The 25,290-nt window shown below is 46.5% G+C and overlaps 1 protein-coding gene across 1 annotated transcript in view; it reads left to right on the forward strand.

Moving 5' to 3' along the window:
* Positions 1–10,235: 10,235 nt before the first annotated feature.
* Positions 10,236–25,290, forward strand: part of GALNT10 (polypeptide N-acetylgalactosaminyltransferase 10) — an 80,035-nt gene continuing 64,980 nt past the window's right edge. The window contains exon 1 of the mRNA XM_030229279.2: positions 10,236–10,489. Coding sequence (XP_030085139.2) covers positions 10,316–10,489 — 174 coding nt within the window. The 5' untranslated portion in view covers positions 10,236–10,315. The remainder of the gene's footprint in view (positions 10,490–25,290) is intronic.

Genomic DNA, 25,290 nt, shown 5'->3' on the forward strand with positions numbered 1-25,290 from the left:
CAGATGATCTCCAGTGTCCCATCTCACCCAGATATGGTACCACCCACATTCTCCCCTTGGGATTTCCCACAGATTCTCCCCTGTGTTCTCTTCTCCTCTGGCTTTTCTTTTTTTCCTTTTCCCTCCAAGGAAACGAGCCCAGCTCAAGGGCAGCACACAAAGCTCAGCAGCCAGATGTGTCTGCACTTACCTACAGCCAGGCTCTAAGAGGCACAACTTTAGGCAGTATCAGTCCTATAATAAGGTGGAAAATGCCACTTCTAGCAAAGCCAAACCGCTGCAGGGAATTCAGTTTGGGGAAACAACTCCCAGGGGTCCCAGCCCAGAGCCAGGCTGTCTCAGCTGGGACAGAAGTTCACTGATTCCCCTGGCTCTGTCACTTGTCAGCCCAGAGCTGAGAAACCCTCCAGCAATCATTTGCATCCCTGTGCCTGGAATGGCAGAAATGCTTCTAGAAGTGTTCCCAGAGGCTCCCCATCAGCAGGAGAGCTGCTCTCCACACTGGGGTGTCCTGTCCCCAGCACAGAGCCTCTGTCAGACTGGGGGATTTCTCCAGGAGGGATGGGCAGGCACTTGTTTTTAGCAAGCTCAAAATCCATCTTCACCATGTTGGCCCAACCTGAAGCATGAGTAGCCAAGGAAAATGCCAGACAGGAGCAGCTTTGTGTGCTGAGAGTCCCTGTGGTCCCCAGCTGGATGTCAGGCACAGGCTGCTGGAACCAGCCAATGTCCCCTGCACTCTGCCCAGCCTGCATCCCAGCAGAGCAGACAGACAGCTCTGGAAAGTCACCAGGGAATGGCAGCAGGGAATGGCAGCGTGCTTCCAGCACAACAGCTTGGAATAATTGTGGCTGGTTGTGGGCCTGGGGGTGCACCAGAGTGTCAGCACATCTCCAGCAGGTCAGCAGGGTGACAGACACCAGGAATGCCTCCCTGCCTCTGTGTTCAGCTCTCAGCAGCACTGGGGGGGTTTGCAGCTTCAGTGCGTCACATTTTCTGTGCTGTCCTCTCCTTCCCAAGGGAACAGCACCAGGACTGAGCCCTTATGTGAGCTCTCAGGTCTGTCATCTGGAGAGCTGGGGCTTGTGACCTGTCTGAGGTTTGTCATGGCGTCCTTGAAGTCTGCTGGTGCAAAACAACTGGGATTTAACAAACTGGCAATCTCTGAGGGGGAAAAAAAACTGTTCTGTTGAAGCATTTCCCACCAGCTCTGTGGTCACTGTATTTTTCTTTCAGGAACTGATGCTTTGGCAGAGATGCACAACCCACACACAGTCCCCAGGGTGGCCTCTCCCTGCCTTGCACCTCCTGCCTCTCCAGCTCATTTCCAGCACATTCCACTGCTCTCCTCCACCACTGGTAGCCTCTCTGCCACTCAGCATTTCCAGGGATGCACAAGTGCACTGGTGCCAGGCAGGGACAGGTCCTGCCCAAGCCCGGGAGGGACAGCAGGATGGTGTGGGGAGAGCTTGCTTGCCATGTGCCAGGAGCTGGCAGAGCCATCACCAGCCAGTCTGGGATTGTCCTAATTTGATTATTTGTTGGCTGCCTTCAGGGTGCTAGAGGACAATGCACACAGCCAGGACACGCCTGTGGGCTGGAGATGGAGATTCATTAGGCTCACTGCATACCCCATTACACAGTTATGAGACTCTCTGTGCCTCTGACACAGCTCTCTAGAAGATTTGCAGTCACATTGCTCTTCCCTGGTCTGTCTGTATTTATTTCAGGGAAGAAAGGGGGAGCTAGGCAAGATGGTGGCTGGAGAAACAGTCCATGTGGAACCAGTCCCATAGGACAGTCCACACTTTTGCAATCTCTGTGCAAGGAGCAGGGAAATGTGATTTTCCAGATGAGAGCATCTCTTCTCCAGTGCTGGACACATTTACTGTGTTTTCCTTCCCTTCTCCCTTCTCAGACAGCCCAGCAGCAAAGCAAGATGTTGCTCTCTCAACTCTGCTTCACCCAGTTCCTCCCTTGCTTGCTTTCCTGGGCAAATCTATGAGTCAGCTCCAGGCTGGAATCCAAGAGTCCCAGAACTGACTTTCTTGCTCAGTTTCCAACAAATTAAGCAAGCAAACACCAGAACTGTACAGGAGTGTTCTGGGGCACAGAAGAACCTGAACCCCTTCCCTTTGTCTCTGTCCTGGGAGCCCCAATACCACCCCTCTGACCCTCTGACCCTACAGCTCAGGCCAAGGGACTTTTCTGCCTGCTATTTCCCCTCTGGGATATGAACAGAGTTCAGCCTGAGGTCTTCCTTGGGTGGATGAGTTTTCCTGTCTCCTCTGAAACTTTTTGATGTGTTTCCCAGGAGGGAAGGTCTGGGGGAATCCCATGGGATGTGCTTTGTCTTACAGGGCTGTGTACTGCAAGATGATGGCTATTAGCACGCTCAAAGCAGCTGTCAGTCATCTTTGATCCTGCTGTATCCCCTGGGAACGAGGCAGAAAGCTCTGCACAGGGCTGTGCTCACTGGGCTCACGTCTTTAACACAGGGCTGCTGAACTAACAATCCTCAGCAGCAGCCACAGCAATGGGATGTGACAGCCCCAGCCTGGGATGTCTCTGGTGCCTCTGCCCTGCAGACTCACCTGCCAAGCAACACAGATGGGGGACCTGCAGGATTTTGCTTCCCAGGCTTCCTCCAAAGGCAGCAGCATCCCTCCTCTGCTCCTGCTCCTGCCCCAGCCCAGCACTGCTCCTCCCATGGGGTCATCCCTGCAGAAGGAGCCCAGGGAACACTGAGAGGCTGTCACAGTGAGTGCTGCTGATGGTCCCAGGTCAATCACTGCCCCTCACACACACAGACACTTGAGGCTGTTGTTTGCTGCCCCAGGAGACTCATTACTGGCTGCCTCACGGGGCAGGAGGAGAGGGAGGAGGAGGATGGGAGAACTGCAGACTACAGGGGGAGGAGAAGAAAGGACTTTGGGATCTTCAGGATGAAGGCAGCACTGAACTTCACCTCTCCAAGAGCAAACATCTGGTCCAAGTAAGTCACTGTAGCATCTTCCCAGCCAAAGAAGGGGAAAATTCCTCCAAAGGAGAGGCTGCCTGTCAGAAATGCCTGTTGGGACAGGGCTCTCCAGGGAGCAAACTGCCTCTTCATTGACCTCCAGATAATCTCTGTGTACTTCTGAATATCAGAGTTAAAATGTAACAGAATTTCAGTTGAATTACAAGATTCAGCTGATGGGAGCTGTACAATTCCTTCCACAATGTCTTTGTGTGTCTCAGAGGCCAGAAGCTTTATCAGGCTCTGAAGAAATAGAAAGAACAAGAGCAACCCTGGGGATGTGAATAAGAAAACATGAGGTATCCAAACCTCTGATGTTAAGATACAAATTCATCTCTAAAAGATAAAAACCTGGCAAAATACACTGAGCAGCTGAGCAGCCCCATCCCTGGCTGATGTCTGCCTGCAACCACAGGGCAGCCTGGAGGAGTGAGGCTCCCTGAAGATGCAGAGGGCAGTGACTTTGAGACACAGCTGAAGGTCTGAGCTGACCCAGCAGGGCCCCTGCAGTGAGCTCCTGGTGCCACAGAGCTGCTGGCTCTCCCTGCTCATCACCAGGGATCAGCAGCACCACTCCAGGGAGCACCAGTCTCATCCTCTCATCCCATCCCACACCATGTCTGTAGCCACATTTCTCTTCATAGAGAAAAGCAAGGCACAATTCTTCCCAAGAATATTTCTGGGTTTCACATTTTCTGAACCTCAGAGAAAGGAAAAACAATTCTGATCTCATTTGCTGTGCCTGTGTTGTGCCAAAGTAGAATGCAATATGGAGATTGTTTACCCACAGTGATGGTGTTTTGTTTCCTTGGCCTACCAGGGCCAAGTGTGTGTTTGTGTCGGGATTGTTGGGTGACAGTCACGAGATTCTTGGCAGTTGAGTGCTTGGCAGATTCAGTTTAGATTTAATGTAATATAATGCAATATAATATAGAATAATAAAGTGATTAATTAGCCTTCTGATATCAATGGAGTCCGCCTCATCATTTCTCCTCCCATGGGGGTCAGCCTGTTCTGACAGATGTCTGCCTTCCTTCTCTGCTTCTCAAACACAGCTTTTCCTGCCTTTCTTTGTAGAGACAGAATATAAAGGACAGAGGTCCTGGTTTCCTTCTAGCTCTTGAACACAAGAGCCCTTGGAGAGGATCTATTTTAAGAGAGGAGAGCCTTCCCACTGCTGGCAAAGCGGCCCAGCAAGGGCAGGCTCAGTGCCGTGCCCTCCAGTCGGGCACTTGAGACACCTGCTAACAGCCTCTCCAGCTGCCAAATGCTCCTCCAGCAGTGCCACAAATCAGTGCCCCCACCACCAGCCCTGGCAGGATCCCTGGGGAAGAGGGGGGAAGGCGAAGCCCCCGCTGCACACCTTCTGCCCTGGCTCCTGGCACGGGTGGCAGCAATGCCACCTTTTCCCTGGAGTGGGCAAAAGCACCTGCAGGGGGGCTCAGGAGCCCTCCAAGGCTGATCATGTTGTGCTTTCAATCCAGAGGGCTGGAGAAGCAGATGGCTCCCATGGGAAAAGCTACCCAGGCTCCCCTTGCTGAGGGCAATCATTTTTTTCTCTGTATGAAAAATCCTGAAGCTGATTTTATGTCAGATGCAGAAGGCAGGGCGAGACCCCAGAGAAGCCACTTGGCACATTTTGTTGTGTGCTTAGAATCATAGAACCATTTAGGTTGGAGGAGACCTTTAAGATGATGGAGTCCAACTGTTAACCCAGCACTGCCAAGTCCACCACTAAAGCAGTCCCAGGCTTGTGCTCCAGGGTCACATCTCATTTTGGAAAGCCCCAGTGTGCCCACTCCAGCCTTGCCTGGTAGGTAATTCCCTGCTCTTTTGATTCTTCACTTGGGAAGTTTCTTCTTGACATCTGTTCCGAATTTGATTCTCCTCTATTTAGGTTTTATAGCCCTTTTTCCTCTCCCCTTGGTAATTCAGATGATATTATCCAGATAACTTAAGTTTTTAATCACTTCACCTAAATTTTCTTATAATCAGCTTTATTTTTCCCTTTCCATATTTTTTTTAGTGGTGGGTTAAGCACCTTTATCCTGATTTCCCCTTTCTACGTGGTTATTTTTTAGTGGTGTAAACAGAGTTTATCACACTTAGCAAATAATCTGTTAAAAGAGAGCTTGAGCATATAGGCATTCTGATCCCCTGCAGATCCACCCTAAAGAAGACTTTGGACCCCAGTGATGTTCCTGTAACCCCAGAATGCACCCAGCAAGCTGGAAGAAGAGCAGACCTATCCTCCAGGTTCAGCTCAGTGATGTAGAAAGGAATCCTGCCCACAGCAAAGCTGCAAACATCCACTGAAACCAGCTCTTCGTTGCTCTCACAAATGCACTGGAGAGCATCTTTAAACTCCTCCTTGTCAAAAGCCCTTGGCATGCCCATTTTAAGAGCTGGTACCTGTTCCAAGCACTAATGCTGCTTCAGGGAACAGAAAAGCAAGGCTGAAGGCTACGGTGTTCAAAGCTGCCTTAATTATTAGAGCGTGAGCTTCCAAATCCCTTGAGAAGCACAGGGAGTGTTGGCCTCAAAATTCACAGCCTGCTCAGAGAAGCCAGGGATCCAGGGAGGTTTGGGGACATCTTGACTGCAGTCTGTCTGCCTGGCTCCACCAGCCTTGGATTGAGTCCTGTTCATTGCAGCAGCTCTGAATTCAGAGCAGAGGGAGCAGACAAGGCTCATTGCCTATTCCAGCCAGAGAGACTGCAACAACATTTGTGGTTTTCATTTTTTTTTTTTTCTTTAAAATAAGGTTACTTGAGTAGACAGCCAGGAATAGACACTCTGTCTCCTCCTTCCTATACTGAGCCCCACTGATAATTATGCACAAACTGTCAGGGCTGCTTTGGAAAAGCAGTTCTAGAACTGAAGGAGCCTGACATGCAAAGCTTTGCCTGGAGAAGTGGCGTCCTCGGTGACCACCAAAGTCCAGCAGGGACAGCTGGGACCATTCAGACCCTGCACAAGGCAGCAAGAACTTTTTCTCTTGGCCACCAATGTTCCTGGAGATTGGGCAGCCTGGCCAAGAGGGGCATGGATTCATGTTACTCCTGAGGAAAAATATATTCCTGTGCAAAGGAAATCTCTGGATATGTAGGATATGAATCTGTTTGCAAAGTGGAATGTGTGAGGCTCCCTCCTTGCTTCACACTCTGCTCTGGTATTTATCCTCCCAGCAAGCCATCACTGCCTCATCTTCCAGGACTGTGCTTCAGCTTAGATATCAGCAATTTCCCCTGCCACAGGCAATCAGTGAAATTACCTGATTTAAGGCCAGAGATGTCAAAAATGTTACATTTTGGAAAACTCTTTCCACAGCTTCATTGCTTTTGCACATCTCCAGGCTGCAGACAGACCCTTCTTCCATTTTGCACCAGGCTGGAGGAGTGACCACTAGTGATGGCACCATTTTCCAAGCAGGACCCCGAGCATCTTCCACCAACCTCCAGCTTCAGCCACCCTCTCCTGCCCTGCACTGCTGGGCTCTGTTTGTCCAAAGTAAATTCAGGCAGATTTCCCTGTTGACCGTGGGGATTTTGCTTGCTCAGGTGGATCACCATTTTTATTTTATTTATTTTTCTACTAAAAGTCTGTTCTATGTGGATAAAACCCCAGGTCAGTCACGCCACAGGTAACTCCCAGCCAGGGCACAAGGATTCATGGATGTTGGTGCTGTCTCTTCATTTCTTGGGAGGGATGGGGAGAGGGTTGGATGCTCTCCCGCAGTGACAAGGTTTGCAATTTCTTTTTAAAAGCCTGTAATCATCTCACTTCTGTGAGCTATTCAGGCATTTACATTGTTTTTCAGCATCTTGAGTGCTGGCTGGAAGCAGCTCCAGGGTTTGGGGGAGTGCAGCAGGATGGCTGTGGGGGGCTGTGCTGACAGGCACCCCCATACTGAGCAGAGGAGGGCTGTGCTCCTGCCCACAGGTGAGCAGGTTCCTCAGCATTGCCTTTTATCAGGAAAGAAAAAAGGGGGAAAAAACCCCAACAAATCAATTCTGTTCACATGAAATATGACCTGAACTTCAACTAATAAACACCGAAGGATAAAGAAATGTCACGAAAACAAAAGTCCTGTTGTGACACAGCCATGGCTGAGGTTCATTCATTTTTTAGAGATTGTTTTTCCTTTTCTCCTCCTGGCTAAAAATGAGATTTTCAGAAAAGAGAAAGCATCACCAGCATACAAACACATATCAAAAAAGGAGCTGACTATCCCTGTGGGTGCAGCCATCTGACTCAGGGGACAGTGTGGACACAGAAGCCTGGATGGAGCTCCCTGACTCCATCCCCCACAGTGGCAATGTGTATCTGCAGCATCTGAGAATCCAAGGGAAAAACCTAGAAGGCTCTTGGGTGATATTTCTCCCATTTCCCCCTTGCAGATATGCCATCCCTCTGGCAGTGTTTTCTCCCCCTAACCTATGGTGTGAGGCTGGCACAGCAGTGGGAGCATAGAAAGCCAGCTCTTGTCTCACTTAGGACCACCTAGCAGGAGAGGGGGGATCCCATAACCATTCACCTCACTTGCAGGGATCCAAAGGACTCCCTGCTTTCCTTTAGCCACCCCTGCAGAAGCTCCAAGGTCAAAATGCAGCCCTTCACAAGAGTCAGTCCTTGCCCTGAGGAGCTGCATTTGAGACCAGAAGGCAGGAGAACACTGATTCCCTCAGTCTGTGCCATCTCATCTCCATGCTGTCATGCCATCTGTGGGCTTTATCCCAGGAACTCCTGTCACATCCACTCCCATTAGCATTTTTCAGTGCTCTCCTGCCCTTTCCCAGCACCTGCTGACCAAGTCCCTCTGGTCAACCCTGCTCCTCGTCCTTCATCAAGGCTTTTAATTTTCATGATGCTGTTACCCACTTTTGCTGCACTCTGCCCTGCAGCAGCTCAGCACACGAGCTACAAACCAGGCAACCCAGCTTGCTAGCAAAGAGAGCTTCCAGACAGGGATTGAGCTGCTGTGAATTTATCCTATATTTGTTTTGAAAAGATGCCTGGGGAAGGTACACCATTTCCCTTTCCAGTTAGAGGCTTAACAGCCACAGGCTTTCTCCTTTCTCAGAAATGTAAATCCATGTTTATTTTGCATGTACTCCATCAATCCCCAAGGCATTGCATCCAACAGGCCAAATCAGAGCTCTGTCTCCACCAAAACACTTCAGGAGAAAGAGGAGAGGGAGACATGCTCTACCTTTACTAGAAGAAACATCTATTTCTTTGGGACCAAGGCATCTGCATGGAGTATAAATTATTTTAATTGGTAAGCCCAATAGGACTCACTCCCTCTTAAAGCAGAGAGGGGAGACCTGGAACATCCATTTCCAGATGATCACTGAGGAGCAGCCAGACTTCAATTCCTAAGAGGCTCTTCAGAGGGTTTGATCATTCAGGATGCTCTCACATATACAAAATACTAATCTACCTGCAGCACCAGCCATAATCTGCTCCCAGTTAAAACTTGTGCAACTCTGCTGAAGCCAATTTATGAAGCAAACATTTAATTTAGCAAGCAGGCTCACAATCCCAAATTTAAACATATGTCAAGCCAGCTAGTGGCTTTGTTTTAATTAACTCTCAAACTTTGTGGCTGTCATTTCTTTATATAAATGAGGATGTTCTGCCAAGGGCAGCCTGCGAGCCTGTGTGCATCCCTAGGAAACCTCCTGCTATTTCACAGCCACTTTTCAAAGAGCTCTTGCAGAGGTAAGGGGATGTGGATGTTATTATAAGGGTCCATATGGCAGTACACTGGCACTGCAGCATTAAATCAGAGGTATTGTAGCTTTCCAGCCCGGATTCTCACAGTACCAGGTAATGTATACGTAGCTTTATTGTTGTACAATTTTAGTGGCTATGCATTATTCAGGAGCAGCCCGAGTCTCTGCACTGCCGGAGGTGATTCAGCGATGATAAAGGGAATAGGCTTTGCTCTAAAGCAGGAGTGAAGGGATTTCACGGGTCGCTATCTTCTCCACCCACGGAGAAACAATGGAAGCGTTAACACTTCTGGTAAAGAAATCAGCTGGCGACAAATTCTCATCGATAATTAAAATGAAAGTGCAAGCTGCCGAACATGTAGTTAGACTTAGGAACCCTAACCTGCTCTCTAAATTAAATGCTTTCCTTGATAATTTGCCTCTCGCAGCAGGCACTGAAATCTGCTAGAAGATGCCATCTAGTGGGTTATGGAAGTTTATTTAAGTTTAAATCCACTTGCTGATGTGGGGCGAGGGTGGCAAGAGCTGCAAATGCTGGGGTGCATAATGGTTTCTTTTTGTTGTCACTCCAGGAAATTCGGTATTCCCCTGCGGGGGTTTGCATTGGAAGAGAACTAATATTTATTTTCCCAGTGCCCAGCAGGGCAGCGGATTGTCAGAGCCTTGCTGTTGACACAGCAGAGCCTCACGGCTGTTCTGCTGGCAGAGCATCTTCCCGAGCGAGCGCCGGGGCTGCTGCTCTTCATCGAGGAGACGGATCCGCTCCCCGTTCCGGGGAAAGCTGTGTCGCCATTGCTTTTTTTCCCTAAAAACACCCTTCAAACACAATCCCGTGCCTCTAAATTATGCAGTTTTCATTATAGTTGAAGACAATTGCTATCCGGCTGAACAGCACTGTTTTTTAATGCGAACCAGGGATGAGGATGGATTTGAAGCGATGCTGCTGTCGCTGTGGCCGGCGATGGCATCTCCATCCCTGCTGGGGACTGGCTCGTTGTCCCCCGGTTATTGTGTGCCCGTGGGGCGAACTCCAGCCCCCTGGGGGCCACCCGGACCCTTTGGGGAGCATTTGCAGCCTTTATCCTTCAGCCTGCCCCGCTTCTCCCATCCCCGCTCCCCGCTCCCATCTAAGGGGTCCCTCCCTCATTAAGGCGTTTTAAGCCAATTAACCGCCGTGACCCCCCCCCCCCCCACCAACGGCCGCTTCGAATCCCGCTCCGCCCAGACACCCCGCCGTGCCGCGGCATCCTCGGAGCGCCGTTCTTAGAGAGTCATTAGCGGGGAGTCATTAGCGGGGATCATTAGCGGAGGGTCATTAGCGCAGGGTAATGAGCAGGGAGCGGGGCGGGGCCTCCCCGGGCGGTGGGCGGGGTCGCCTGGGCCCCGCCCCCGCGCGAGCGGAGCGGAAGTGCCGGAGTTGCCGCCCGGCGCCGCCGCCGAGCGCGGGCGAAAGTTGCGCTCCGGGAGCGCGGCGGGGGCGGCCGGACCGCGCTCCCTGCTCACTCCCCGGCTCCTCAGCCCCATCCCGCCGCTCGGACCGCTCCCGGCAGCCGCTCCGATGCGGCGGAAGCAGAAGCGGCTGCTGCAGGCGGTTGGGCTGGCGCTGGTCGTCCTCGTCTTCTTGCCCAACGTGGGGCTCTGGTCCCTGTACCGCGAGCGGCAGCTGGAGGGCGGCGGCGCGGCCGGCGGGGACGGGGCGGCCGCCGCGGGGGCAGCGGCCGGCGAGGCGCCGGTGAGTGGCCGGGCTGGGGGGGCTGAGCTGTGCCGGGGGGGCCGGTGGGAGCCGCTGGGCCAGGGTCGGGGGGCTCCCGTGGGAGCCGCTGGGCGAGGGTCGGGGGGCTCGCGTGGGAGCCGCTGTCGCACGGGGCATGTGCGGGGCTGGGCGCGACCTCTCCCATCACAGAAGGGAGAGAAGCGGCAGCCGCCCCCATAGGAGGAGGGGGCAAGGGAGGGAAGCCGGGGTGGGCTGCTGTGGTCCCCGGGAAGGAGCTGGTTTATGTGACCTGTGCCTGCTGTGGAGGAGGAGCGCGAGTACTTTCTTGGCAATTCACGGGAGGGTCTCCTTGCCTTTTTTCGGCCGAGCGTGGTAAGGGAATAAAGCAGGGTCTTTGCTTCTTGCGCCAAGGAGTGAGGCAGGGCAGCTCGTCCCAGCCGAGCACAGAAAAGAACGGCAATTCCGTTTCCCAAGGGTGTGCCTCCGTGCCATTTCTCTTTACCTGCCTTGGAAGGGTGTGGGAGGCAAACATCACCTGTTACGCTGCGTCCCCGCAGAGCTCAGGGCGAGGGCTCGCAGGGAGGACCAGGTGGAGCTTGCGGATTGTGTCAGTGGAGTGATGCTCCTTCGGGAAAAGCGGATAACTCTTCCTGAGAGGCAGAGGATGCCCGCCGGATATGTGGCCTGAGGTTGTTGCAACACATGGCTGCGTTCCTTTCTTGTCCCACTGGTGTAGTAGTAAATTTAACAGCCAAACCTGTCTGTGCAGCGTGTGAGTCAGGAAGGCTGGATCACACAAATTAGGCGTTTGGAAGCACAGTTTAGCTGCACTTACTTTTGTCTGTGTAATAGCTTTGTCCCCTTCTGGGTTTAGCTTTGTGCCATTAAGAATGATTGGGACTTGAAAGCTTGAAATGTCATTGTGTAACTATCAGTTCAGCTGCCACTCTGAAAGGCTCTGCTTGTTCAAAACCACTTAAAACTCTTAGTCGTCTAAATCTTTCCCTCCTTGGAGACTTCCTGCTGTAACTGCTCCGTAAAGGTGGAGAAACCTGCTGTGACAATTTCTGCTCTGAGGGAGAGAAGGCTCTCAAAGAGCTGTACTCAAACTGGGACTGAGCTCTTCTTTCCCCCAAGAAACGTTTTTTCAAATTCAAGCTTTTTAGTGTAAGCCTGGATAAAACCATGCTCGTGTCCCATGCTGTTGGGGAAAGGGATCAGCTGTTGCCTGTCGTAAAACATAAATTTGCAGCAGATCCTCAAATCTGCGCAGAAGTCCTTTTGACTTGATCACACAGTGATCATTACATGCCTGGAGGTCCTGATGTTACTGCCTTATGCTTGTATTTCTGTGGGATGCAGGGAATCTATTTTGCATGACTGGTAAAAACCAAGCCCTGCTCCATAGCTTCATGTGTTAGGATGAAATGAAGACCTTTGTAAAATTGTGTGTCCTCCAGGGGTAACGAGGAGAAAGTTGGTAATTATTCTTAGGAGGCTTCAAAGTGGCAAGTTGGCTTTCATGGTTTTGGTCTTCCAAAATTCTCCTTGTACTGTAGACTTTGGGTCAGTGTAAGCCAGGCAGCATCTCTGCTGATTTCTGTCTTTGCAGTGTTCTCAGTGTTCAGCTACCCTGAGCTGCCTGTGTTGTACACAATGCCTGCTCCATTTTTCTTTATGTCTCTGTAAAGTATGGCAGCTGTCAGTGATTTGAGATCTGCTTTTGTTTTGATGGTGTATGGAGCTGGGCAGGAAACGCCTGTGCAGCTCGCAGGAAAATTTGCAGTAAAGCCTCTCTGCGCTTGTGTAAATCAGAGTTGCTGGGTTTTAGGCTGAAGGCTTCATCTTCCAGTCTAATTAACGTGGAGTTATGGTCTGCAGGGGGTCTGTGAGTGAAGATATATTTGTGTTATGGGCTTATTTTTTGAATGATTTGGCCCTGCAATGATAGCTCCAGTTACATTGAGCAAGGGAAAACATAGCCTTAAGGACAACAGGCTGTCTTGGTAAAAATAATTTCAGATGAAGCAGGATAAAAACAACTCAAATGTGATTTTGTTTTTCTGTTTAGTTGTGTGGGTTTGTTTTACTGTTGTCATAGAGGTATCTGCCAGCTGACTGCAGAGGATTTTTTGGGCATCCTCACAATCAATGGCTCCAGCCTTCCTTCCTTGGTCCTGACAAGCATTCATGGGTTTTGTACTTAATAATCAACTTCTAGCTCGTAAATGAATATGCTGTTTGTCTGCTTGTTCCTGAAGCCTTTCGAAAGAGCTGACTTCTTAATACAAAAACTCCAAATGACAGGAGAGAATATAATGAAAAAAATATATTCAGAGCAGTCAGAAAAGATTTTCTTCTGTTTCTGGCTTTAATTTGCCTTTTTGTGCAGGCTAATCTTTGAATTGAGGACATTTCCTATGTACTTCAGAACTGAGCTTTTCAATGAAATCTCTGTCCAGGCTCATTCTTTCTCTTTAAATGGTGTCTGCTGTTTCAGTCAGTAGTTCTATCCCTCAGAGTAAAAGCAGAAGAGGGGAAAAGGTTTTAAGAAACAGCTGACTTAAAGCTATAAAACAATTCCTAGGACCTTGTCTTACTGCTAAAATTTTGAAGTTTGAAACCACCCAGGAGTTTTAGTGGTCGGTCTGTGCTGCATGTTACCTTCAGTAACATGGCAGTATGCATCACTATAGGTGATTTGGCTTTATTTAATCTTTCTGGTGCCTGAAACAAATGTGTCAGAAAATTAAGCAATCAGAAACGATGTAAATATGTTCTAGGGAAGATTATTCTAAACGGTTTCTGCGGAAGTGCCTAGGCAGCTAATTGCTTCTGTATTTACATGTTCAGGGGAAACATTATGGTGGCTGAAAATAGTGTCTTGCTTTAATAAGGATGGTGAGGTATCTGCTCTTTCCTCTGCCTTTAGGTTTGTTCTTTTGCAGCTCTGTGGGTGTTTCTCCCTCCACAGAGGAGAGATGGAGAGAAGTCATCAAGGTCTTGGCCTCAAGGTCGTGCTGCAGATCTCCTTAGAAAAGCTGAAGCTCTGAGTTAGTCCTCGCTTAACTGCTGTGAGCTCAGAAGTGGCCTCTGTCACTCTGTGCAGTGCTCAGCAGAGGAGATGATCTGGGAAGTTCTTTTTTCCTGGGGTGTATAACAGGTCTGGCATTAAATGGGGATGGTGGCGTCGTGGTACAGAAGTGTTTCTGCTGACAGCTGAGAAGCTTCTTTGACTTCGTGACTGTGCTGTTTGCTCATCACTACGTGTGTCTCAGTGTGCTCACGGAATGCAGATTGACTTTTCTGTAGATTCATCTCTTTCTTTTTTTAACAACTATTCAATAAGTAAAAACATACGATCTGTGGGTGTGGGGGTAGGAAGAAGCAGAAGGAATGCAGCTATTCCTTTTGTCTCTTGGATCTCTGCTGTCTGCCTCAGAGGCTGCCGAGCATCCTCAGCCCAAATGTTTAATTGATGTGGATGTAGCTTTGCAGTGTGTAAACCCTGGATGAGTTAAGCTGTGGGCTGGTGGCTTGTGTTTGGGCTAATGCAAGTGTTTATGTGGCTTTCAGTGCTCTGCAGAGCTGCTGCTCTGCTCTTCTGTGGTCAGGCTGGAGATGCACTCTGTGTGAAACCTGCTGTTCTGGGAATGTGGCTTTTGAGCTCGGAGAGATACTAAGCTGGAAGGTTTTTCTTTGAATTGCTGGCTGAAAGCACTGTAGCAAATTAGCTGCCTTCCGTGGCAGTGCGTTTTTATCTGATATGATGAATGCTTTATGGAGTCGCCCTGTAGCTTGTTGTAGCAGTAATTTGTGCTCTATAAATTAACTCAGGAGCATGATGGAAGTGTATAAATCACATCGGTGATTGTGTGGTGCCCTCTGCTGCCGGCCGGCTGGAGTGATGTGGGGTTCACCCTCCTGCTGCTTCCTTGGCAATGAGAAACCAACTAAACCAACTGCAAACTTGGGATTGGAAGATGCTTTGGGAGGGTGCTGCTCTTGGAAAGTTTGGGGAGATAAATTTTGGCTTTAGTGCCCTTGAGCCTGAAGTTTCCAGCCAGCATGGCTGAAAATGCAGCCCTGGTGATGACTGGGTGGGGAGTGATGCTGCTCGTGTCCTCCTCAGCTGAGGAAGAGGATGGGCTTTGCTCTTCGGACTTGTCAAGGTTTGTCAGCATTGTGGTGTGGTTGGCAAAAACTAATAAGGAAGAGCCTGTTAAACCTGGGGAGGGAGGAGAAGGGTTTGGGAAAAATTAGAGGAACACCTGTTCTGCTCTCTGCCAGCCTGAAGGGAATTGGACAGCCAGCTTGCTGTGCTTCACAGGTTCCTCTGGCAGACAGACTGGTCATGTCCTAGACCTTGCTGCTGCTCCTGTTGGGCGCCTGGCTCCTCACAGAGCTCTTGGGCACTGCTGTGGTGGCAGCTGTGTTTGCCAGGCACTCATCAGCTGATGTAAAGGGGAACTTTGAAAAGCTTGTGTTTGTAAATATAGTGTAAAACAATTGGCATCTAAGGACTGGAGGGCAAGTGCTACAGCTGAACAAGCCTGTTTTAATTTAAGAGTGATTGAATGTGGGCTTCTCTGAAGTTTATCACTTCAGTGAGTGCACTTGTGAAACGAGCAGGGTTACCTGAGCTAGGTAAGCGTGTCCTGCACTTGGGATTGGCAGAGTGAGCTGAAGTGAAGTGTCTAAACCATCTCACAGCTGTTAAGTGCAAAGTAAAATTTGAAAATATGTTTATAAAGAAACTGGAGCTTTCAGTGGCCTTCACTCAAGGTCTCATTGTGGTGATCTTTGTTGTAATGGCAGCACAGAGCTGAATGAACAAATGGGCTGTATTGTAGGTCTCCTATGCTGTGTGAAAATAAATGGTTTATTATACTTTGTTCTTCATCATTGAGCAGGTCCTTCTGTTAGTGGAAAAGTGGTTCTGTTTCACTGTTCAAACATGCTTCATATGCACTTAATTGCTGCAATGATGACCTTTCTTCGTGGTAGGAAGATTTCTACTGCAAAACTTTTTGGCTCCTGGCATCTGGACTGCGCTGTAGGTCACTGGTGAAAACCATAATCATGTGGTGATCTCCAGAGCCATGTGCTTTTCCTGAAAGAATATTAATCAAATTGCAAGAGACAACTGATTTAAGAGCAAACACAGTTACAGATTTCCTGGCAGATAACTACCAGGTATTTGACTTGAGAGGACTGAAAAACTAACAGGAAGTTAGTTACAGTGAGGAGGGTTGGTGAAATTAGGCAGAAAAATGTTATCAACCAGACTTTGTTATATAGTGCCACCTTCCAGTCCCTGTTTGAATACAGGTACAGGTGTTACTAGAAAAAGATAAAGAGCTGCAGTTTCCTTTCCTGTCAGTCTGTATTTGCTTCCTTGTGGAGCCAGCTGTAACCTTGCTTACGCTGTGTAGAAACAGACCCTGTCTAACTCTGAGGAAGTTGTATGCAGGTGTTAAAACAAATCTGCATGCTGCTCCTGTTTGCTTGCAGCCTTTTCCAGTGCCAGGTGAAGGCAGGCAGCCTTCAGCTTCCTTCTGGGAAGTACAGAGCTGCTGGGGTGCATTTGGAGTTGGTAGGAGGGATTCTGCTGTGTGCTGGAAATATCAGGAGAAGAAAAATTGTGCTGCAGGAATTTGTTTTGATTGCCCATGAAAGCAGCCATTTCAACCTGTGAGCTGGTTGTTGGGTGGGTTTTAGTGGAGCTGTCAGTGGTAGGTTTATATGGAGTGCAGTGTGCTGAGTTCCCTGGTGCTGCAGCAGGGTGTAAATGGTGTAAATGCTCATGTAAACAAAGCTGCTGTGGTATTTGCCTTCTGAGGACACTCTCTTTCTCTAGGGTCCATCCTGCTTCATGCTTCCATCCTGTTCACTTTCTGGAGTAACCTGAGTTAACAGTGCTTCTGTTCAGTAGCAGCAGGAATAATGCACAATTCTGTGTACACTCAGGGAGAGAGGTGGCTGCAGTGACTTTGTGAATATGAAATTTTTTATTAGTTAGAAGTCCCCTCAGGTCAAGTGACCTGAGAGTGTGTGTAGATTTATTTTTTTTTCCTGGATCACCATATATAGAAAACTGGAAAGGCTGAATGGGTTAAAAACTGTCTGCTGTGATGGCAAGCAGACATTAATGATTATTTTAAAAGTCATTCATATAAATATTATTTAAATGTTGCTTCAATCAGACTGGGCTAGCTTGGGAATAGTTACTTTCTGTTAATTTAATTTGCTCTCTGTTCCTATTCTGAAATCAAATCAGGAATAGCCTTTCTGCCTGACATTTGCACTTTGTCTTAGCCTGATCTCCTGTCCCTGGACAGAAGGATTTTGGTTAGTCCTAGTGCAGTCTGGCCACTTGGATATTCCTGCTGGATACAGCTTGGCCTGGGATTCCTGTGCTTCTGGAGAGTTGTATAAATGACATTCTGTCTTGCCTTCAGGCCCCAGATTGTTTGCAGAACCAAAAGCTGTGTGGTGGGGATTTTTAGCAGTTCAGGGATAGTGTGAAGCTGTTTATCATGTTTCACAGACTCCTGAACAAATTCTGGTGCCTGAGTTACTTCCAAGAGTGTAACAGTGTGATGCTTAATTTCTAAATGCAGGGATAATAGCCCCCACTTTCTAATTTTAAAAATTCATGTTCTGCTTTCAGACTGTCTTTTGTCTTGGTGGTGGTGAAAAAACTTCATTATTCTCTGTTCTCTCTTGAAGAGTGTGCTTGTGGTTTTCCCTTCAGGTCATGACTTCTTACATCTTCAGGGAGCCAGAATGTGCTGCTGGTCCTCCTTTATTCCACATGAAGCCTGGCCTCTCAGTGGCAGTGGTATCTTCTCTATCAGTGTAACCAACACCCGTGGTGGTATTTCCTGCATTTGTGTTATCCTGCATGGGTGATGGATAGGCAACAAGGAATGGAGTGTTTATCTACACAGCTTTGTTAAGAGTATAAGTAGTGGTGGATATCAAATTATGGCTGACTTGTCAGACTCTGCCTCTTTTGTTAGATTTACAGGGTCTGGCAAACGATTGGAGAAAGCTACAGATCAGTAAATCAATATGAGCACAAAGAGTTGCCAGGCAGTCCTCCTTTTCAAATGCCTGGGTAGAAGAGTAACTTCTACTGTGTCTGAGATCTGTTGGCAGCTCTGCACCCCCTAAAATACAAGAAACGAGTTGTTTGACATGTCTCCTTATTGTTCCTTGTATAAACTTGATAAAGCTTTAACTTGCAGCTTCAAAGAAGGGAGTTCTACCAGTTTTTGGTCCTTAAGTTTGCTTTTCTTTCTAAATAATTACCTCTCTTCCCTTTTGCAGTTCCTCCATTTTCTCTAATCTTAGCTCTGGGTTATAAGAGAGCTCCCTAGAGCATATATCTATAATTAAGGCTTTTAAACCACAATTACAGTGGAGCATCAGCAGTACTCTGCTGCGACCAATATCCAAGGGAGAAACTTCCTTCAGTAGAAAAGTTGTTGATTTTATTACAAACAAAATCTCTCCTGTCCCACTCACAGAGTTTCCTGATACTGCTGCATGCCTTCCCACTTTGCTGAGTTATCTTCCTAAAGCTGAGGACCATTAATGGCATGTCTTCTGCAGCTGACAAGAATAAAAAGGTTTTATTTTGTCCCCCTGTCATTTTCTGGAAACACAGGCTGCCAGCTCTACTGCAAATCATGTCCCTCATGAGTACATTCAGAGAACTGGAGGGTTTAAAATGGAAACCCCTTTTTAAGCAAACTCATGTAACTCATGTGGATATTTTGATTTTTTCTTTGGCCAGAAATAGAAAGCAAAGGAAGGGAAGGAGGATGGAGTCTAGGAAGGCTTGACTGTGTTGTGCTGCCCAGCTTGGTGGAGAAGCTCACTCTTAATGTCACCAAATAAGATGACTGTGTCTTCCAGTCTCAACTTCTTATTAATTTCTCAGCTTTAATACCTTTTTCCTTTGCAATTAGCACAAGCAGCAGAAAGCAACTTCTAAAAACTGTCTTTGAAAACAGTGAATGCTGACATCCTTCCCTGTTAGACTGCAAATTGCTTCTGCCCAGAGGTAACTAATTTCTGATCAAAGCATCTCCCCTCACCACTAATGTGTATTTCTCATGTGTGTGCCATGTGTAGCTGATCTAACAGTGACCTGACACCTTTCCCTGATGTAGCTATCAAAGAGAGACCTTGTCCTGTTCTTTCTGGTTGCAGATCACAAGGCAGCTGCTGAAGTGGAACTTCCAAAAGGCATATCAGAATTTTTTTTTTTAATACACAAAAAATGCAGCTGTTTACTAAAATAATGACCAGCAAAGGGGTTAAATTTCAAACAAAAAGAACTCCTGTATTAAACTTGGATGCCTGTAAATGAGCCCTGTCTTCCTGCTGCAGAACTATTTGGTCATAAAAATAAAAGATTCACAGGATAACAGTAAATCAGTCTGTCTCCTGCAAGAATTTTAGTTTTCTGGATGCATGGAATTTCTTGTTGGAATACTCTCCCTTTCAAAAAATTGGTTAGATTGGCATTTTTCTTTGTTAGTCAAGGTCTTGTGATGTTTTGGGACTTCACCAGATCTTATCTGTAAACACTGTCAGCTGTCCCTCCTCCACACAGAGCTGCCTTGCCTCAGCCCTCCTGAACTACTGGGGCTTTTTTACAAGGTTAAGTTGCTATTAAAAGTTCTGCCCTGCTTGATCCCTAAAGCCTGAAATCCTTTGCTTGCAGCTATGTGTGCAAGCTAAGGTGACTTTTCAAAGAAAAGTCATTTTGTTCTGTGTCTGCTTATGATTATTCAGAAGACCTAATATTTAAATCCCCCTAGTAGCCAGTCTTGGTTTTTCCTCAGTGGAAGATCACATAGGCTTGTTTTTCTGTAAGTTGAATTTATTTGTGATCAGATTCATTTGGGAGGTTGCTTTTATCTAGTTGATCACACTAGCAAGGAAACAATTTTTCTCCATGATGGCAAAGAACTAGGGTTTGGTTTTCTCCTTTCTTGAGCTTCCCTAATGTTTCCCAGCCTTCAGATGGAGTCCAAAGAAGAAATGTTCACAGGCATTAGTAAGCATGAGCTGCTTCTTAATAAATAAAACAGGTGAAACAGAGTTTGAGTGTTCTTAACACTTAGACCAAAGTTTTCAAAGATGTCTTAGAGTATGATGCTCCTTTGAAAAATAAGAGTCTTACTGACTTTGATCTAGAGTATGGTATAAAAATAACCACAACCAGGACTGGCATCCCGTAAGATTTCTTTTTGTTTGTTTTTTGGGGGTTTTGATAATATTTTTAAAAGAGTAAGCAGCTCCTTCACTTCTTCTCAGACTGACTTTAATCTTCACTCTACTTCCTTGGAAGTGGCTCTCTTTAGAGACTGTAATTTCAGCTCGAATAAATACAAGCAAAATATATTCCATCACTGAAGAAAATCAGAACCCCAAAAACTAGATAAATAAGACATAATGATGTTGTAAAAGGCTTTCATTGGGCAAGGAAGTAATTTTCTGTAACATTACAGAAGGTCACTTAAATTTAGCCTATGTTAGCCACTGTGTAACAGGCTTGTTCAGGATCTCAAAAAGAAGTGAACCCTGTGATTATCTTCTGCTTTCTCATTTATCTCCCTGGTGGCCTGTTGCCAGTGTTTTATGTGTGATAGCCAAGTAAGAACGAATAACTTCTTTTTTCCACTCCTGTGCTTGTTGGTTTTGCTGATCCACCAAATACACTTTGGGCTGTCACTTCCCTTTGCTTCTCAGGCTGTGTCAGAAATATTTAAAACTCCTATGGATATCTTGCTGCTGCATGCTGCCTAATTTTTTTTTTTAATGTGTGTGGCTGTTTTGGAAACTGATTCAAGGTACTAATTTAGCCTAGGAAAAAAAAAATCTCCCTTCAGAAAACCAGCATCTGCTCACAGGTCTTATTTGCAGCAGTGAAGAAGTTATATTGGTACTGTTAAAGTGTTTGGAGTGAGATTTCTCAAGATTATTTTGCTTGTTTGGTACTGAGGGCATGGAAGTAAATTGCAAAAATATCTGCAAAGTATTGGAAGACCTGGGATTTTTATGTAGAAGCTGGCAGAATGGTGCCTGGTTATGTGTATGGAGACCAGAGACCTATCCAGGTTATCATTTTTGCTGTTGCAGTTGATTTTTGGAAATGTGATTCTTGACCCATTGTGCCCCAGATTGTTTCTGATCTTCAGATGTGAATTGTGTGCTCTGCTAATGGGAGATGGGAAAAGTCTTATCTGCAGTGTGTGAAGGTCCTACTTGTTGTCCTTGATTTTGACTGCTGCAGAGAATCTCTGTAAAATCTGTATAAAACATAACAAGTCCTCATTCATTGCACTGTCATATTTTCTGCAAATAGGAACTTGAGCGTGCTGATTACAGAAAAAGAGTCCTTGGCAAAGCAATTACAAACTGACAAGAAAGTGTCTTGAATTTCAATCTGTGCCCACATCCTTTTCTGTGCATCTTGGCCAAAGCTGTTATCAGCATAAACTTACACTGGTCACCCTGGGTGAAAGGCCTGAGCTGTGGAAACAACTGATGGTTTGTGGCTTTTCAAGTGCTGATATTTTTATAATAAGTGGCTGCTCCTGGTAGAAATGCATCTGAGAAGTTATGAATTGTCATGAATACATGAGCAGAGAGCACTGGCATTGCTGATAAATTAGCTGGGAATTGTCAGTTGTGTAGTAGAACTCAAATATTGGCTTAACCTGAAAACATGAAATTAAATAGAAAAGAACAGATTTTCTCTCTGGATACTTGAAAACAATAACAAGTCATGTGAAAACTTGTTTTAGAAATTATTTCTTGAGGGTATGAGTTTTCAAGCCTAATGCAGTAAAGTCTATTTTTATAGTCCTTGAAAACAAAACCTGACAGACCATATTTGCCAGCACTTATATTGCTCTGGTGACAGTGCTTCTTTTTAGAGCATGCCAGAGGAAATACTCTGTGCTGGAGCATATGTCAGTGATTAGTGGGACCAGTGCTGCAGGATGAAGTGGAAGAAATATGGCTGTGTGAAGAAAAAGCTGAATGGACAGAACGTGAGAAATGTAGTGGTTTATGGGTCAGGTTTAGGGTAGGAATGGAAAATAGTTATTTTTAGGGATGTCTGTATGTAGCTGACATGCTGTCTTCCAAATCACTGAGGTTTAGCTGAGAGGATGACTGCTGTCTTTCTCTCTGTGTTCCCCTTAATTTCTTTTTCGTGTAGAGAACTGTTTTCCCTTTGAATCGATCCCTGTTTGCATTCTGCAGGTGTTACATAATGCAGGTATTTGTATGCTCAGGGTGAACTGGAAACCTCAGGAAGTGAGAGACTTTGGCACCCACCCCTTTTTGTGAATTTGTGGATTTAAGGGCTGAGGCAGAGAATGATGCTCAGAAGCCAGCTGAGTGTCTCCAGACCTGACACCCTGGCTCCAGTCAAGCCTACAAGGTGTGTGCTCATGTTTGGGTTTGGGGTGGCATTTGTCAGCTCCTTCTGCCCCCAGAGCCACCTTGGGAGGGATGCTGAGGTCAGAGCACAGCTCTCAGCCCCAGTTCTGCACCAGCCAGGTGGGACTCTGGCTGTTTGTGTTCCTGCTCCTGGGCTGGAGGGAGGAGGAGGATGGAGCCCTGCTGCCCTTCTCCAGGATCACTGACAGCTTTCACTCCAGAGCTGCAGTGCAGTAGCTACAGCCCTCAGCTGACTTTACCTGCCTGCTTTGACCATCCAAAATAAGAAATTTCTGTGTTCTTTGCAAGCACCAAAGCGTGCAAACAGCTCCAAGTGATTGGTGTGCAGCACCGAGGCAGCACTGTACATAAATGTACCCCAGGTGAAAAGCCTCTCCTACCCATTGTTTAAAGGGATGCTGAAAGTGCCCACAGACCCCACTGTGGGAAACACTAAGCTGGAAGTTGAGCTGCAAGATGCACAGCCTTGTGATTTTCAAGTTTCTTGTATATTTAGCCCTTGACATCATAGGTTAGTCATCAGTCAAGTGCTGTAAAAATGTTCTGCTGCCTCGCCCTGTTTTTCAAATCTTGTCACTTACATTGGAGTCCTCCAAAATTTTTGCTATTCAACATAAATGGGAAGAAAATGAAAATGCTCTGTTCCCTTTATCACAATTGATGCCTGTACTTGAACTTTGCCAGTGTTTGTTTATGAAAACTGCTTGCTTTCCCCTCTGAGATGTTTTTGTCAGAGCAGCTCAATACAGCTTGTATTAGGGGAAGTCAGAAGAGGTTAGAGAATCCCTGAAAACTGGGAAAAAGATAGATTAGATTGCTACATAGAATTACCTCACTGGTATCAAAATTAGGCTGCTGCTGCAAAGTAGATATTTGGCTATTAATATTTAAAGAAAAAATGCAAGAAGCCAAGCAACATTCAGTTAAATGCATGTTATAAAATAACTGTCTTCAGCTCACTACACTTGCGATTTACCTGATTTAGACTTTTTTTTTTGGCAAAGTTTTCCCTCATATTTAAGTGTTTTTAAAGCCATTTTAGGTCTGTTTTTTCTAAAAAAACCTGTAAAGTTCTTGCTTTTGAATAACTCTTGAGATAACTGGAAAAACAGAATTAAATTATTTGGGCCCTTTAGGGGAAAGTGAAGTTTTCATGAGATTTGATTTGTATTTCTGTAGCACACAGGAGACCTAGTCAGAAATCTGCAAGGAGAAAATAAAGCACCCAAAGGCAGACTGTTCCCATAAAGTAACCCAAACTGAAAGTATATATTTATTTTCCTTCCCTAAATTTGCTCAGTAGAAAATATCTTAAAATTTTGATTGTTTGCTGGTACTTGTACCAAAAAAAAAAAAAAAAAAAAAAAAAAAAAAAAAAAAAAAAAAAAAAGGAGCTTCTCAGCAGTGCAATAATTAGATTTTGTACTGTGTCACCAGTACTGCATGGATTTCTGAAAGGGACATCTGGATTTTCACTGGTGACTGAATCCAGTGTTTAAAGATCTTGGTGTTTTCAGTCTGATGTGGTGTCTCTAAGTTCTGTATTTGTTTCATACTTGAATCTGCTGGCTCAGGCATGAGATTTATGGATCCAGTTTCCTCTTCCTTCCTTTGTCAGAGCTGTGAAAGGAACTGACTTTGAAACCTTGATTATAGTTAAAGATCTAAACATTCAAGAGGAGCACCAGCTTACCTCTTTTGGGAGTCCCAGCCTCACAGTGACTTGGTATCTTCAGCAAAATGTTTTCAATCTCGTGGAAGCTGGATCCATTTGAAATGGATTCACATTGTGTCTGCAGATACAGTCTGGGGGTTTTTCTCCCCTTCTGGAGGGTGGTGAAAGCTGTGGCTCTTGGTGAAGTGTTATGGTGTTACTGTGGATTTGTTCATCATCTGCCCTCATCTCTGCTCAGGAGGTGGAAGAGATTATCAAAGGAAATTTCCTTCCATCCTGCTTAGGAACTTTGTCAGCTTAACATGAATGAGTTTGGGCTTGTGCTCAGTGCTGCTGGATGATGCAGTTAGGATTCTCTTCTGCCTTCCTGAACAAGAGCAGCATGTAGCACATCACCATTCAGTGTGTGTGCAACCTGCTTTGGCTCTGTGCAGTCAGCAAGAAGGGTCAGGATTTAAATAATGAGATCAGATCATGCACCTGGATCTTGTTTGAAATCACAGGGTGAAAAGCTTCTAAAGCCTCTGAAACCTCTCAGCAGCTCCTCAGAAGAGGAGACTGGTTGGCAGACAAGACCCTGGAAACTGATGGGTTATAGTGTACTCTTAACATTTAATGAAATGTAATCCAAGGTTTTAATTGCATGTCTGGGTTTGTGCATTTAATGTTGACTTTAGCAATTCTGCTTAGCACCTAATGAGGCTGAACTCTTTGTGTAACAGTGAACCTCCTCCAAAAGATTTTAAGATTAAGAAATACTTGAAAAAGCAGAGAGGGAGAGACAGCAGTTGCAAAGATATCACCTTGTTTCCTGAAGCTCCTTGAGTTTTAAGTGTCCTTTGTGGTTCAAAGTAATCTTGGCTTCAGTTTGTTATGAAAGTTTCCTCCTTGCTGGTCTGCAGAATGGCTTGGGAAACCACTGCAAGTGTGTCAGAGATTTCTGTGATCTGCAGCCAGAACAGTGGAAGCATCAAACAGGCTCTGTAGCAAACATACTGCAGAACAGCTTTCCAGAGGGATTTAGAAACATCCATTTCTTCATCTACTCCTCAGGCAGCATCCTAATCCCAAACCCAGCAGCCAGAGTGGGCTGTGATGGGCAAACACTTGGCACTAACTCCAGGAAAGCTGATGGGCTCTGTGTGCTAGAAGCTGCCATCCTGTGGATCTGACACTGCTTGACATAACTCCTGATCTGTGTTAATGGAATTGCCTGAATGGCCTTAGTTTTTCACTGTGGAGTCAGCAAGGGGGTGTTTCAAGTCTGTGGAGTTGAATATTTGCTCCCAAGGCTCCCAGCCAGCCCCAGGGTGGGAACTGTTCTCAGCAGGTCAGTGTGCAGCTGGTGCAGAATGTGGCTGCACTAAAGCAGCACTCAGAGGTGATCACTGTGTGTCCTCTCTCTTGCTTTCATGTGTCAGAATTGCTCTGGTTTCTCTCCTGGTCTGCAGCTTGAGAGGAAATGTCTGTTGTGTAAACATTTATCTTACAGTGTAAGGCAACATCCAGACACAGTGGTGTGGGTTGGATGGGCAGCTTTCAGGAAGAGAAAGGTTTCTCTGCTGTAACTTTGCTGCTCCATCCATTTCTATCATCATTTCTATTGCTGGAAGGAGACTGGCTGTACTTTGGAAAGGTTACAGTTGAAAGA

The sequence above is a fragment of the Serinus canaria genome, chromosome 13, assembly GCF_022539315.1.
Source record: "Serinus canaria isolate serCan28SL12 chromosome 13, serCan2020, whole genome shotgun sequence".
In the NCBI taxonomy this organism is placed as follows: domain Eukaryota; kingdom Metazoa; phylum Chordata; class Aves; order Passeriformes; family Fringillidae; genus Serinus; species Serinus canaria.